The sequence below is a fragment of the Amblyraja radiata genome, chromosome 11, assembly GCF_010909765.2.
Source record: "Amblyraja radiata isolate CabotCenter1 chromosome 11, sAmbRad1.1.pri, whole genome shotgun sequence".
NCBI lineage: Eukaryota > Metazoa > Chordata > Chondrichthyes > Rajiformes > Rajidae > Amblyraja > Amblyraja radiata.
The window spans coordinates 49,262,292-49,279,439 of record NC_045966.1 but is presented as its reverse complement, the minus strand read 5'-3'; the positions used below and the strand labels follow the sequence as shown (position 1 = coordinate 49,279,439).

At 37.6% G+C, this 17,148-nt stretch overlaps 1 protein-coding gene across 2 annotated transcripts in view; it reads left to right on the top strand.

Annotated features, from left to right (window-relative positions):
- Positions 1-9,303, top strand: part of rbm27 (RNA binding motif protein 27) — a 95,624-nt gene extending 86,321 nt beyond the window's left edge. For both annotated transcript variants that reach the window (XM_033029890.1, XM_033029887.1), the window contains one exon: positions 8,990-9,303. In XM_033029890.1, the coding sequence (XP_032885781.1) occupies positions 8,990-9,073 (84 nt within the window). In that variant the 3' untranslated portion in view covers positions 9,074-9,303. The remainder of the gene's footprint in view (positions 1-8,989) is intronic.
- Positions 9,304-17,148: the final 7,845 nt, after the last annotated feature.

Below are 17,148 nucleotides of genomic sequence, written 5' to 3'. Positions count from 1 at the left end.
GTGGTGTTGGGTAAATTGAATGGATTAAAGGCCGATAAATCCCCAGGGCCAGATAGGCTGCATCCCAGAGTACTTAAGGAAGTAGCTCCAGAAATAGTGGATGCATTAGTAATAATCTTTCAAAACTCTAGATTCTGGAGTAATTCCTGAGGATTGGCGGGTAGCAAACGTAACCCCATTTTTTAAGAAGGGAGGGAGAGAGAAAACGGGGAATTACAGACCAGTTAGTCTAACATCGGTAGTGGGGAAACTACTAGAGTCAGTTATTAAAGATGGGATAGCAGCACATTTGGAAAGTGGTGAAATCATTGGACAAAGTCAGCATGGATTTACAAAAGGTAAATCATGTCTGACGAATCTTATAGAATTTTTCGAGGATGTAACTAGTAGCGTGGATAGGGGAGAACCAGTGGATGTGGTGTATCTGGACTTCCAGAAGGCTTTCGACAAGGTCCCACATAAGAGATTAGTATACAAACTTAAAGCACACGGCATTGGGGGTTCAGTATTGATGTGGATAGAGAACTGGCTGGCAAACAGGAAGCAAAGAGTAGGAGTAAACGGGTCCTTTTCACAATGGCAGGCAGTGACTAGTGGGGTACCGCAAGGCTCAGTGCTGGGACCCCAGCTATTTACAATATATATTAATGATCTGGATGAGGGAATTGAAGACAATATCTCCAAGTTTGCGGATGACACTAAGCTGGGGGGCAGTGTTAGCTGTGAGGAGGATGCTAGGAGACTGCAAGGTGACTTGGATAGGCTGGGTGAGTGGGCAAATGTTTGGCAGATGCAGTATAATGTGGATAAATGTGAGGTTATCCATTTTGGTGGCAAAAACAGGAAAGCAGACTATTATCTAAATGGTGGCCGACTAGGAAAAGGGGAGATGCAGCGAGACCTGGGTGTCATGGTACACCAGTCATTGAAAGTAGGCATGCAGGTGCAGCAGGCAGTGAAGAAAGCGAATGGTATGTTAGCTTTCATAGCAAAAGGATTTGAGTATAGGAGCAGGGAGGTTCCACTGCATTTGTACAGGGTCTTGGTGAGACCACACCTGGAGTATTGCGTACAGTTTTGGTCTCCAAATCTGAGGAAGGACATTATTGCCCTAGAGGGAGTGCAGAGAAGGTTCACCAGACTGATTCCTGGGATGTCAGGACTGTCTTATGAAGAAAGACTGGATAGACTTGGTTTATACTCTCTAGAATTTAGGAGATTGAGAGGGGATCTTATAGAAACTTATAAAATTCTTAAGGGGTTGGACAGGCTAGATGCAGGAAGATTGCTCCCGATGTTGGGGAAATCCAGGACAAGGGGTCACAGCTTAAGGATAAGGGGGAAATCCTTTAAAACCGAGATGAGAAGAACTTTTTTCACACAGAGAGTGGTGAATCTCTGGAACTCTCTGCCACAGAGGGTAGTCGAGGCCAGTTCATTGGCTATATTTAAGAGGGAGTTAGATGTGGCCCTTGTGGCTAAGGGGATCAGAGGGTATGGAGAGAAGGCAGGTACGGGATACTGAGTTGGATGATCAGCCATGATCATATTGAATGGCGGTGCAGGCTCGAAGGACTCCTGCACCTAATTTCTATGTTTCTAAGACACACTGCAACTGGTGATGTCCATGAATCGCAGACTTCAAGCAGTCATTGCATGCAAAATACTAAACATGACTGCTTTCATTTACATGACATTGCTGTGTCCCAAACATTATGGTGCCCTGAAATGGGGGGGGACTATATATAAACACTGCTGTAATTTCTGCATGGTGAAACTAAAATGTATAAAAATGGCCTTAATTAAAATCTGACAATGTGATTTTAATTAAGGCCATTTTTATACATGTGATTTTTTTTCTTCTATTTTTTTTTTTCTATTACAAATCTCAAATTGTGGAGTACAGAGGCAAATAAATAAATAACGGGTCCTTGTCCCAAACATTATGGAGGGCGCTGTACATCATTGCAATCTAAGATTTCTACACACTTCCAATTCTTGCCCGCTGCACATACTCTCACAAACCTCCTTTCATTGCTGTATCGTTGTCAGCTGTGTGTTAAGCTGTCATGTCCCTAATCTCTCTAATTTCCTCCTAAATCAACTCTACCTTTCTCTTTTTAAAACTTGTGTGTTTGAGAAAAAAAATGATTTGCTCTCTTACTGTGGGCTATGGGATTTTATTTACTATTAGACACAGATTGTAATTATCAACGAGGAAACTGCAGAATGTCAACGGAAAACTAACAAAGTTGTGCCCCATTAATTACAAGAGAATAAGATGGCGTACTGATTTAGCGTACACTGGAAGTTTATTTTTTAAAAGCCTCCCCTTGATGGGTCTTCTGAGTTACAGATCATAACAATATGGAATAAATTTTGCCTTTTTTGTGTTAAAACATAAAAAACACTCTGCTTGGTGGACTTCTTAAGGGCTTTATTAGCAATCATTTCAAGTGAACTGGAACATTAGAAAGAATGATTATTTCCGTCATTAGCTGATGGAGCACCTGGTATATTGGTAGGTCCAACGTAAGACAACATCCAGAGGACAGAAATGTTGATGCATGTAGCGATCTGACGGTTGAAACTGGACATTTTATAATACAGCTAGAAAGTATTAAAAAGCAGAGTAGCTTAGGTGATGAATACATCAAGAAAATTATCTTTAATGTTTGCAAAGGTTTTATGATAGATAATGCAAGATCTTCAATTTGTGCACAAAGTAAACAGCTGTTTTGGTAACTCTTTACTTGAGAAGGCACTTGAAACCCAAATATGTTGCTGCTGCACACATTAAGGACACCAAAATCTCTATTTCCAAATATAAATTAAGTATCTGCTCCAAGAGAGAAGCCAGATTTAATCCATTTGAAAGAGTTGCAACTATCCCCAAAAAAAGATGCCACCATAATTATCCCTAAACACAGTGAGCAAATGGCAAACGGGTCTCGACCATCTGTAAAGAGTTTTGAATCGTAACACAAAGTGATTGTTTTTCATCTGCCAGTGATGAAAAGTATTGGTGTAAGTGGTGGTGGTGTTGGGGAAAGCTGCGGATATCAGGGTTAAATATACAAGATGATTGAACTGTTATTAGAAATTATTGTTGCAAGCTTAACATGAATGGCATACATCTGTTGCAATTTTGCAATAATTTAGAACAATAACAACATTGCTGTTGTCAATATAGTAGTAAACTTGTACTATCACCATTTACTATGATATTATTTGGTTACAACGAGTATGGTTAAAATGCACAGGAAGGTCTTGGCTTCTCCCTTTTTCTTGAGTCACTTTCGCATACAGCATCACACTGGCAGATATTTTTCAGGAGGTATGACGACCCTCTTTCTGTGACTCCCTTTTGAAGGCAATTTATTTACTCCGTGGTCAAACATCTTCTGGTCTTGGTATGTCAGCATACTACTGGTCCTTTGTAACTGGTACTCTTTTCAAAACTTGAAATGAAAATATTAAATAATGTAAATTAAAATAGCTGGGAGAATGTACACAACTGATGAAGTCAACAATTTAAGATAACCAGCCTTTCTAATCTGTACCATTGACTAACTTATTCACTTTCCGTTTGATAGTTTGATTTAAAACAAAAGTATTGTACGTCATATGTACATAAATTTCATCTCCTTATTTTCTGCGGGTGTGAATATACTGCGTAGCATTGAAACTTGGTAATATATAATTTGGGTCCTGGAAGACACAACATACTGATGCTACAAATGAAACAACTTAACTAGAATGATTACAATTGCGGCTTTGTCTTTGGCATTTGTGACTTGATCCCTTGTGGTCACTGGTACTTTTTGCTCAGCATGTCTTCCTCATGCTGTCTGGTTCAGGGACATTCATTTCAAGAAATGTCTGATGGAATTTACAGATACAGTCACTTGTTGCGCTTGACCAGCAACTATCTTTGGCCTTCTCTGAACTAAATCTTGATCTACTTCCATAATAATTCATTGCTTTACTTAATCAAAGGGGCATCTTTCTGCTTCTGTTTCTTTGATAGTAAAACTGTACCAAATTTACCGTTTGACCTTTTCAGTTATAAAATTACTGATGGTTAACGGCATAATTAATATTTCCCATCTATGTATTTCCATCATAAAACATGCAAATTAAAAATAATGTAAATTGCATTACTTTGATATAAAACACAATGTTTAGCAAATCAGTTATCATCTGTGGTGATAAAAAAATAAATAGCTAATGTTTCTTGTTTATGACTTTGGCTTATGTTTGGTTATGCAAGTTGATTGCCCGTGGTCCTTTTGCAGAGTTATTCCAATATCAGTGGAACTAAATTTGAAATGCATTTGGCAGACATAGCGATTAATGTTGACTTTCAGGTCTGTGAAGAAGAAATGTCTGTCAAGGAACTCGCTGCTTGTAAATTCTAGACACAAAAAGAAGGCAATTTTGTCATCTTTCTTTGCTAACTCTTTGAAATAACTACCCAGTTCTTTTTATCTTTGCATTTCTTTGCCATCTTAATTAGTGTTTTGCATGATGAGCACTGGGTTTCAGTACAGTTGTACATTTAGTATGTGGCATTTAAATGACTGGTGGTATTTGATGTTGTAAAGCATTTTAATAAATTCCCTCATGATAGAATGATCCAGAAGATTGGGTCCATGGTGAGTTGATAAATTGGATCCAGAATTGACTTGATCATAGATGACAGAGGATGATGGTAGAAGTATATTTTGCTGATTGGACATCTGTAATAATTGGTGTTTCACAAGGATGAATGCTGGTTCCGCTGTGGTTTGAAATATATATCAATGATTTGTGTGGAAATGTAGGGGAGGGAGTGATTAGTGACTTTGCAGATTACATGAAATTTGGTGGAGTTGTGGATAGAGAAAAAAGAATATAGCAGGATATGTTGGAAATATGGGAAGATAAATGGCAGATGACGTTTAATCTTGTCAATTGTGCAATAATACATTTTTGGTGGTCAAATGGAAGAGGGAAGTATACAGTACATACCAGGTCCCTTTGGAACATTGATCCACAGAAAGGGATCTTGGGGGTGCCAGTCCATCGATCCCTGAAAGTGACAATGCAAGTGGATAGGATAACAAAGTTATATGGCGTGTTTGCCTTCATCGGTCGGGACAGTGACTTCATAGGCTGAAGTCATGTTGCAGCTGCAGAACACTTTGGTTAGGCCACGCTTGCAATTCTTGTCACTACACAACAAGAAGGATGTGGAAGGTGCAAAAAAATGTTCACTAGGATGTTCCTGGCTGTGAGAGTAACAGCTAGAAGGAGAGGTTGGACAAACTTAATGTTTTCACTGGAGCATCGGAGGCTGAGGTGATCAGATGGAAATATGTAAAAATATGAGAGGAATAGATAGGTAAAGTAGACAGTAAATCTTTTTTCCCAGAATGGAAATGTCAAATACTAGAGGGCATAACTTCAAAGGGGAAAGGGAAAGTTAAAGGAGATGTGTGTGGCAGTTTTAATATGCAGAGAGTGGTAGTTGCCTGGAAAGTGTTTCCAGGGGGCTGGTAGAAGCAGAGGGCTAGAAATATTTAAGTGGCATTTAGCCAGATATTAGGGGAATAGAGCAATGCTGATCACATGTAGGCAGATGGGATTACTTTAGATTGCCATCAAGGCCAATGTAGATGCGGTACTCTATAGGGCCTGTTCCTGTCCTGCACTGTTCTACGTTCTATGATATTTAATGTCAAGAAAGGTGAAGTTTGGACCAAATAGTTAAAGACAAATTAAGGTAGCCAAGATTAGCATTATTTTCACACATCAGAGACTAGTACTATATGATACGAAGCTATGTAGAATGTTGTGCTATTTAGATCCCATGGATCGTGAACAAATACTGTTGGCAGCTTTCCGGCTGATGAGACATTTGCATTGCGGTTAGCAAATGGCAGAAGAATTTGGACATTGGTAAGCCATTAAAAGCAGGAAAAAAAGATCTGTTTTTCATGTGAAAATAAGATGAGATCTAGATAGTGTTGGCACCAACATATTATTTAAATTGTGCAGGAAAATCGACAAAGCCAGGATGGAAGTTTTTCTGATGGAACCAGACAGATAAAATTCAGAATGACCTACCAAATAATTTTACTTTGCCACCCTAATCCCACGTTTATGTTTGTAACAGATGCAGTTAAGAATAGTCACTTAAATAAAGCAGACAGGAAACATGGCAATTTTTGACTGGAGCAAATCAAAGTTTTTTTTTAAAATGGGCCTTGTGTTCTGTATTTTTATTCTTGGCCTTCTTTGGATGTAAAATGCCATTTTAATCTTTTTTTGGTTATAATTCTGTTGGAGCTAATTGTTCCAAGCGCAAGAATTGAAACGTGAATAGATGCTCGAAAACTGAAATGAAAACAGAAAATGGAAGAGATTCTCAGCAGTTCAGACAGTTTTCATGGAGAGAAAAACAGAGTTAAAGATTTTGGTCAGTAACCCTTTATCAGAACTGGAAAGCTGCAAAAATAATCAGGATTTATTTTGAGAGGACCACCACCGTCAGATGATATCTACTGCCTTTCAGAGGTGCACAAAAGAGACTTGCTGGTGCAGACGAAGAAAAGAACAAGGATACTGTGTAGAAGGCATTTTGTTTCCAAATTATGCAGTTGTACCCTTGTAGCAGAGTTCAGTGGCATGGCATTAATCAGCTTTTGAATAATGAAACTTGCTGTGCATCCTGCTATTCAGCAGTAACTCATAATAACAATGTTTTCTCGTGAAGGGTGCACAATATCTGCTGTCTACTGGTCTCAGAAGATGAGGTGCATTACTACTGATACTAAAAAGAATGGAGTTTAGCCTTGGAGGTTACTGGCCAACATCCAATACTTGGATAGAATTATTACAAATTTATGCCATTGAAGAAGGTCATTCTACTCATTGTCAGTGCCACTTGGAAAAATATCTACCCGTCTTACAGTATTTGGTCTGTGGGTCATGAGACTTTACATATGCATTTAAGAACTATTTAAACATGGTGAGAGTTTCTGTTTCTACCACCACTTATCTATTCTGTAATCCTAACCATTACTTTAAATCTGAGCCTCGTAGTTTTTGGCCTATCTTCTCGGGTAAATATGTATCCTTCCAATTTATTCTACTAATTGTAAACACCTCAGTCTCCCCTTAGCCGAAGGAAACAACTCGATCTATCTGATCTTAACTAAACTTTTCCTGTCCTTGCAACATTTTAATGAAACTCCTCTTCTAGTGCTATTTCATCGTTCATAAATGTCCCGTGGATTTTATTTAACGTCCTGAATAAATATTTAGCAAAATGTTGTGCCAGCCCATCATATACTCAAAATCAAAAATCAAGTATATCGAAATGTCATTATCCCTGATTTTTTTAAATTTAAATCCACAAGTCTGTGCACTCACGATGTTGACTCCTGGCAATATCTCGAAATACATGTAAGTCACTGAGTAGCCAATCGTCTGTATACACATGATGATTGGTGTGACAAATGGAGGCTCTGTCATGTGACATCCTAAAAATCAGCAGTTTTTGTTTATATAGCTGAAACTTATAATTTCAAAACCTACAAATGGGTAAATAGGTTTTTGGCTTACATCATTTCCTTTTGGGCATTTAAACTTTAATGTGTTTAATGTACATAAATGCTTTTAGAACAATATAAGCCTGGCAGGAAACCAAAATTGCAGATATCTCTGAGAAATCTGTGCCAATCCCTCAGGATTATTAAAAAAAATTGTAATTATGTTTTTGGGGGTAGTTGAACGGGTAGACGAAGCTTTGCCAGAACCTCCTTTGATGTTATTTGAATTTAATTATGTCGAGATTCATCTTTTGGTTAAGCATGTAATTTTGTTTATTTATGGAGTAGTTCTATCACATTCTCATTTCAGCTTTTGCTAAATTTGTAACTGGCAACTCATTCCTTTATGCATTTTGTTTTAAAAAGTTGTTTTTTTAGTTTTCCAAGCACTTTTGACAAGTCTTTCTGAAGAAAACCTAATAAATAGTGGTTTGCCTTTCATGTCCATTCTGTCTATCAGTATAATGACATTTTAACCCATGATATTGTAATCCAGTACCATTTTATAAAACCCTCTTATCAAAGTTTTTCAAATCCTTTGTATTAAAGAACATGTCAACCTCTATCTTATTTATTCTCAATGACTGAGCTTTCACAGTGCTTTTGGAAAGAGAATTCCAATGGTTCACAACTTGGGTAGAGAAATGTATCCTTGTCTAAATCCCTTACTGTGAGACTGGCCCCCAGTTCGAGTTTCTTCACCCAACTGAAACATCCTTACAGTATCTACCCTGTCAAGTCTCTGAATTTAATATGCTTCAATGGCATCTCTCATTCTTCTCAACTCTATAGGCCTCAATGCATAATCCTGTCATGTAGGACAATACTTCCATTCCGTAAGGTTGTCAGTTCAACCCTTGTAATACTCCCTCTACAGCAAGCATATCTTTGAATAAAATAAGCAAATTTCCTTTCAATGACTGTACTATGACAGTGACAAACTTGTACATGAACTGTTTATGTTGTTAATTCTAATTTAACTGAAGAATTAACATTCTTCTGGACATGGACAGATATTATTTCATTCATTACTTTTCTAAATTCACTTCTTGATCCCTATAAATTGTATTCCGCAATACCAAATGGAAATAGTTAGAAAGATTATTGAAAAGTCATTAAATTCTAAATAACTCCTAAGCAGCTTGTATTTCTCTCTCAGCTCTGTTGGTAATATTGAACACATTTTTTATCAGCATTGCTTATATTGTTTTATTTTGGTCCAGCTTGTATCTGGGGAAAAAAGTGGTAGTTTTTAATTTCAAAACTAATTGAAAGAAACTGTCTTACCAAACATTTAGATGTAAGATTTGGCTTGTTTGGTGGATGGTTTCCACAGTTCATCAGTTTAGAAACTGTGCCATTAAGCACTTTTGTTTCTATCTCTTATCAAGGCATCAGAACCTGTGGATCCCTTCTTTCGTGAAGATGACGATGATGAAGACGAAGATGACGAATCTCGCTCATGGAGACGATAGTGGGATTTAGAATTTTCATACAGTCGTCATGAACTTTTGTGAATTTTTTGTGTTTAAATATATTTACTAATTTTACAGAAACATTTTTATTGTATTTAAAGAAAAAATATGTTTGCAGCATTTTGGTGAGAAATACAAAAAAGCTTGTTACTTTCCTTTCTGTGCTTCTGGGATACATTTCTCAAAGGAGTTAAATCACAGAATGACTTGGGTTGAGTTGGCAGGGGGTGGGGGGGGGGGTTGGATTGGAGAAAACATGGGTGAAGTAGGGAATAAGCAGAAATACATTCTGCTTTTGCAGAAGTCCTTGTATGAATGTATATTAAAATAGTGTATATACTTTGCCTTTTTTGATCAGAAGAACATTTAAGCCTGTAAGTAAATTTTTGAAAGGTCATTTTTTTCCATTTTTTGTTTTAAAAGAAAGAACAATTGTAACTAAAATCCATCTTGCACAGAAAGTGAATTAAGAGCAAATATTGAGTTCTATATAGGAAAGAAAAATCCATTTGGATAATTGAGGGGAGAGAGTTCATTGTATGATCTTAAACAACGTGTTTTACTCAGCTGTGTTGGTGGGCATGGAAGAAAACTCCTCATGGTAAACGACAAAAAGATACTGTAGGACCAAGATGGCATCTGTTAACATGTACTATATTTAATTGGATAAAGGATGGTATTCTTCAAAGCTGAGCTATGTCAACGGTAAATACTTGCCAAGCTATTATTAAAGCTGCAATGCCCAACTATGTTAGACTAGATATTTCATTAATTTGCTATATATTGAATCCTTTAAAAAAAAAAAAAAAAAAAAAAGAATGAATGGAAATCTCTCAACATCCTCATTGCCTGAATTTACTTTTCATAATTTTGACTTGCTGTACATTGTTGATTTTTCTTTTGGTTTCACTTTCACTCTTGGACAGCTAAGAGACCAGGCATGGTAACATTGAACCATGTTTGCCATTACATTACTGATGTTAAATAGGGGAATATGTATTCAATCCCAGCTTCTCAATTCAAGATGCTAGGGCTAATAAAAGAACACAGCCATTTATTTTTCAACTGTTTCCTACAAAAAAATAAGTGTTGCTTATAGCAGTGGATTAAATAGCAATAGTTTGGCTACTGTCAGAGAAGATTGCTTGTCAGGCAGAGATTATGATCATCAGAGTCTCCTCACCCACCATACCTGATTTGTATCATGCAAGTTGTTATTAAGAGTGTAAGTGTTCAATCAACATTCAAGGTTGAACAGTCTTTAGAGATCAAGGTCTGTGGAAGGTAAAAGGGATTATTTTCTGGGTGATATTTGTGAACTTGTTGACATGTCTGTTGACATTTGCACAGGTAGAATGTTTGCTGTTGTGAGGTTTCTATTATATGGAATAGATTATCCGCAGTGACAGTTCTGCTATTAGTAGTCCACATGCCAATATTTCAAGTTTCCAGCCAACATTCATTGTAATTCATTCCATGTCTCTAACTACATAAACAAAATACTGCTTATTTCAAAATTAGATTTGTCTATTGGAAATGACAGAGTAAGATGCTGAATTTCTCGTGCATTTTCTTCTTGCACTGAAGTGACTCCAAAATGTTGACTTGTAATTAGGCTAGTTTGATAAACTGCAGAAAGTGATATAAAAGTGATTTAAAAAATATTCTCAAGACTATGCCGTAAATCCACAATGCATAATTCAGCAAAGTCAAAAATCTGCATGCCACACTCTTCACTAAATACAAGCTTGAGGATTTTAATTTTCTGAAATTAAAACTAATATGCACTTGTAGATACTGATGCAAACTAATTTACATTTTCAATTGCTGTGGAAATGCAGCTTTAAATAGAACAGTTATTGCATAGCGACACCTGAGTGAAAAAAACACAGTTGTTGCAAAATAATACCATTTTACAAGTGGCTCTTTTGAGGTTATGGAAATAAAATCTTGATTAAGCTGTGTCCCTAAAACCATAATGTGTAATTGTGAGAGTTTCAAGTTCCTACTGTAAGAATGAATTCTTTTGGGTATTCTGAGACTTGAACGATCATCTGTATTCTACAAATGATTCTTTTATATGGTTATTTACTGCTGTCTTGATATTTGACTATTAATTTTGATGACTTATTCAGAATGAGGAAAAACTGGAAACAGTGCCATCTTGTGATTAACCCAGTTATCATCGTGTTGTAATTGTCGCAATCCATGACTGGTACATGTCAACTGTGTGATTGCATAAATCTCTGCCAAAAGCAGCCACTTTATCCTAAACAGAGGTAGTCTGGAGGGGAATCCCTCAACAATAGCCATTCATGAACACTACAGCAACTTGTACAACTGTCCAGAAGATTCTTACGGTTGCTTTTGATGAATGTAACTTCACGGTGATTGAAAATGCAATTGGTAGAAATTAAATGGCATAGCTGATATTTCAGATAACCAGACGTATATTGCCCTCCTTTCCCTTCCTCTTTGAAGGAACCGATGATGGTATCAGAGAGTGAATTTAAGAATGGAGCTTAATTTTGGGATCTCGTTTAAAATAAAAAGTGAGTTATTTTCTATAACTTGTGAAAATGATTACCCGGTCTATTTTACCAGATGTCATGCTGTCTACTGATTCACTGTACCACATGCTACATACTGAAACATACTAATTTCACAAAAATACTGAAAACTGGAAATCAAATTTATCCTTTGAACTTCGCTCGGATCAAACTTGACTTTGGCCCTTTAAATACATTTACAAACCTAAATGTCACATGTTTTCTCAGATATTCTGCAGGATTCCAATGACTTTTTTTGCTTTACTTTTTTTTTTAACACCTCTGCTTTATCCTATTTGTCCTTCTTGTCTTGTGCCGTTCAATGTCTCGTGCTGTTCATTCCAAGTACTGTTAGATGACTGTTTGTGATGTAGGGAAGGCTGCACTTTTCATTTTAATGGGTGAGTGTGTGTATATATAGCATTTACCATAATGAAGAGGAAGGATGGATAAGAAAGGGATAGAGGGCACTATGGTTTGAGGTGGTCACCACCTTGTGAACTTTCACAAAAAATACCATGATTGGGTTGAACACACAAGATGCATTGTACTGAGAGAACTCAGAGCAGTAGTTAGGCATTTAGAATTGATCATTTGTAGAGCTTTTATTTTGTGGGTGTGGAACAACCAGATATCCTACGGCTTTCTTTTGTAAGTAAATACTTGTATAATAGAGTTATTCAGAATTGTGAACGCATAGAATATCAATGTATTTTTAGGTTGTTTATGCTAAAATGTGAATTCAGTGCAAGGTTCTTGCACACTTCAGTAAAATGTTACTTTATTGGGTGATATTGTTGCTGAATTTGTAACAGTTTATACGTTTGGATTTATGTCTTTATTTCTGTTTTACTGATTGTATCTGAATTTCTAATAGAGGCATGTTCACATTTGAAATAAAGTCCCACAATGGAATGGTTTGAGAAATGTTTAAAAAAAAAGAATTAAAAATTATATATTATATATATATATATATATGGACATGGAGGAAAAAGATGGAAAAATTTCAAAAGAATTATTCAAAAAAGAAAGTTTAAAAGAATGATTTAAAAAAAAAAGGAAAACATTTAAAAAAAAAGAACGATTTAAAAAAAAAAAATTAGTCATAAAACCATTCCAAAAAAAAAAAAAAAGATCACAAAAGAGCTACAACCAACTGTATTGATGTATTGGTGTTGTGTTTAGCTTTTTTTGTTTTAGTTGGACAACATCTTGGTTTTTGCTGTTTAAACGGTAAGTATAGCTATTTATTTCATTAAAAATTGCCAATTAAGTAAGACAGATACTGTGAAATCCAGCTTAATTCGGGTGTGGCTGCAGAATGTTTCTAACCGAGTTATTTAACTGCTGTTTGAGGCATTGAAAATTTAAAATTCTAATTTATGCGTTCACACATTCCAAAAGAAGAAATTAGAGCTAAAATCCTTGATTGAGTTGGTTCACACTTACTTACAGCCTGACTCCAGTCTGCAAAGACTGGGCCCTCGTCCACTACCCACCCCCTCCTTGCTGCCCAACATCAGTCTGGCCACTTCTCCATCACTAACAATAGCAATTGAGGAGGTGGAAAAGCTATTCGGGAGACAAAAAAGCCGGAAACCTCCATGTTTCCCCCTCTACCCTCAAGCTCTGTGTCGAACAACTGGTACCAGTCTACACAGACATTTTCAATCGGTCCCTGCAAACCTGCACTGCTTCAAAGTCTCCACTATTGTTCCCGTACCCAAAAAGCCAAGGATTACTGTTCTTAATTGACTACAGGCCTGTCGCACTGACCTCTGTAATCATGAAGACCCTTGAAAGACTTGTGCTGGCCCACCTGAAAAATATCACAAACCCCCTGCAGTTTGCATACCAATAGATCAGTGGATGATGCAGCCAACCTAGGCCTATACTTCATCTAGCACCTTGACCAGGCACAGGGTAGGCAGTCAGTCGGCATTATTTAAAATATTGAAAATCACGCATGCGCAGATTGTTGTCCTCTCTGGTAATCTGTCAGTCGACTTTTATAAAGTAATTTGTCTTCGAATGCCTTATCTTTAAATACAGTATTAAAAAACATATACTGTATTTCCCGGCAATGAAGACGTTAGTTTTTTACCCAAAAATAAGGCACAAAAATTTACCTGCGTATTGGAGGCCTGAGGTTAGGTTGTTAGCCAAGAAAGGTAGACTTGGCTATGCCCTCAGTACAGAACGATGTTGCTGTACTGAGGAATAGCCAAGTCTATCCCTCATTGCTGGCAGCTGATGGGAAGTGGCTGTAAAGTGGGAAGCGGCTGTAAAAGGACAGCGCCGGTGCGGGAGGAGGGGTGGGGGGGGGGCGGGGGGAAGAGTTCCTTTCACAGCATGTGGGGAGTCTGGCCTGGGTCAGCATGGGCAGGAGCGTTGAGAAGGAGGGGGTCGGGGATCATGCCAGCAACTTACTCTCCGCTGGCGCGGCGCTCCGGGCGCGGCACGTGAGTTGCACATACTTTCGCGTGTTACATAGAAACATAGAAAATAGGTGCAGGAGGAGGCCATTCAGTCCTTCGAGCCAGCACCGCCATTCATTGTGATCATGGCTGATCGTCCCAAATCAATAACCCGTGCCTGCCTTCTCCCTATATCCCTTGATTCCACTAGCCCCTAGAGCTCTATCTAACGCTCTCTTAAATCTATCCAGTGATTTGGCCTCCACTGCCCTCTGTGGCAGGGAATTCCACGAATTCACAACTCTCTGGGTGAAAACGGTTTTTCTCACCTCAGTCTTAAATGGCATCCATCCCCTTTATTCTAAGACTGTGGCCCCTGGTTCTGGACTCGCCCAACATTGGGAAAATTTTACCTGCATCTAGCTTGTCCAGTCCTTTTATAATTTTATGTTTCTATCAGATACCCCCTCATCCTTCTATGTACTGCGGATGAAAGGCACGGGAGAATTATGCCTACCTAAGAGATCTCTTCGGTAGGCATAATTCTCCCGTGTCTTTGCAATTTATATTTTATAATTACCATTTTATAATTTTAGTCAGGGTAGGCACTACCTACTTTGCCCACCCTGACGGCATGTGCCTGACCTTGACCTATGCAAGGATTTTGTTTGTGGATTTTAGCTCTGCATTCACCACCATTGTGCCAGAGCTACTACACTCCAAACTCTCCCAGTTGACTGTGCCTGGATCCCTCTGTCAGTGGATCATCAACTTCCTGACAGGCAGGAAGCAGCATGTGAGGCTGGGAAAGCACATCTCGGACCCGCAGACCCTCAGCATAGGAGCTAGGTTGCGTACTCTCCCATCTCATTTACTCTCACTACACCAACGACTGCACCTCCACAGACTCCTCTGTCAAGCTTCTCAAGTTTGATTCAAACCATAACTTCACTCTTACTCTGAAGAGATTTTAGTGTATTATGACATTGTTATAAGCCATTCTTCATATTGGCAGTTTTGCTTATAATTATCTCAGCTGTCTTTGTTATACTAATTCATTAAAGATCTATGATGTTGATGTCCTTACGATTTCCGCAGTTTTTAATTAGTGATCAACTATCACGAGTCATTCTGTATTTATTTGGTGATTGCAATGAGGGGCTGCCATTTAATCATGGATGCAACATACTGAGTTAACTTTTTTTTAAATGCTATAACCAGGATTTTTGTTAGGTTTATGAGAACATAATGCATCTGCCTATGTTTAAAGATCAAATATGTTATTAAAATCATATTTCTTGAAATAATGCTAAATACTGTGTGCCTATTGGGTGATTTCACAAAAGGTAACTGGATCATAGATCCTCACCCACGTGGACGCAAAATTTAACTGGGGTACAAACGTCACTTCCGGTACATGTTATTGATCCTGGAAACGCGTACTTTCACACCCGTTAAAAACCGCGAAAACGGCCCGTTTTTGAGCTGAAAATAACTGTGCCAGTCGGGGTGACCGTGAGGCACAGTTATCTTACTTTAGAGTCCAAAAGATAAAGAAAAACGAAGGTAAAGAGAAGAGGGAGCTGAAGGGGCAACAACAGTGGTTAGCAAACATTGGCCGTGGAGATATAAAGATAGAAAATATCGGGAATTATCGCGTTTGCTCACTGCATTTCATCAAAAGTAAGGCATTATGTTTTATCTTTATTCATTTGTTATATAAAAAAAATTTTAAGTGAAAAATCCATCATTAAAATTGCAAAATCTTCCATGGTTCTCAGGTGGGTTTTAACATGCAAAAAGAAAATGCTTCTGAAGCTACATTTACCATTTAAATAATCGTAAACCATAAATGCGTTTTGAAATGAATTTTACTCAGATGCAAGCTGAGGAATGGGATAATTGTCAGCTGTTAATTGGATGATAATAATAAAATGTCCTGATTTTGTCCAATTAACAGCTGACAATTATCCCATTCCTTAGCTTGCATCTGAGTGAAATTCATTTCAAAACGCATTTATGGTTTACGATTATTTAAATGGTAAATGTAGCTTCAGAAGCATTTTCTTTTTGCATGTTAAAACCCACCTGAGAACCATGGAAAATTTTGCAATTTTAATGATGGATTTTTCACTTTTAAAACTTTTTATATAACAAATTAACAAAGATAAAACATAATGCCTTACTTTTGATGAAATGCAGTGAGCAAACGCGATAATTTTCTATCTATATCTCCACGGCCAATGTTTGCTAACCACCTCCGCTGTTGTTGCCCCTTCAGCTCCCTCTTCTCTTTACCTTTCCTTTTTCTTTATCTTCTGGACTCTAAAGTAAGATAACTGCCTCACGGTCACCCCGACTGGCACAGTTATTCACAGCTCAAACAGGCCGTTTTCGCGGTTTTTAACGGGTGTGAAAGTACGCGTTTCCAGGATCAATAACATGTACCGGAAGTGACGTTTGTACCCCAGTTAAATTTTGCGTCCACGTGGGTGAGGATCTATGATCCAGTGACCTTTCGTGAAATCACCCTATAGCTCACTATCATGTTGTATTGTTGCAACTAGGTTGTACAGGGTGTCAATGTTATCTTGTGATAGCAAAATTCTCTTTAAGAAGAGCCTTTGGGCATAATGTTTATTAACTGGTCAGTGAATACAATTGAGGCCTTTAATTTGTATTTAAATCTAGATATTTAGCAGAAAGAGCATAGCCCAAGTGTTTTTTTTGTTGTTGTTTTTTTTTGCCTGTAAATTTAATAGTTTTTCCTTCAAAGTGAACGTCTTCCTCAGCACACTGTTAACTGACTCACCAGTTTCAGGGAGCTCCGCACCTGTACTGTTCTGCGACACATCTCCAGAGCACTAACATTTACTGTGTGATCTATGCCCTACAATTTAACATACAATGTGCCACGCCTCTCACATGTCAGAATTAAATTCCATTTGTTTTCTGTGGCCCATCTTCCCAACTGACCTAGCTAGATCTTGTGGTGAACTTAGATATCCTTTATAACTCTCCATGAAACTAACACTTTTAGTGTCATCTGCAAATGTAACTATGTTAACTATATGTCATCCAAATCGTTAATGTAGATGATAAAAGACAG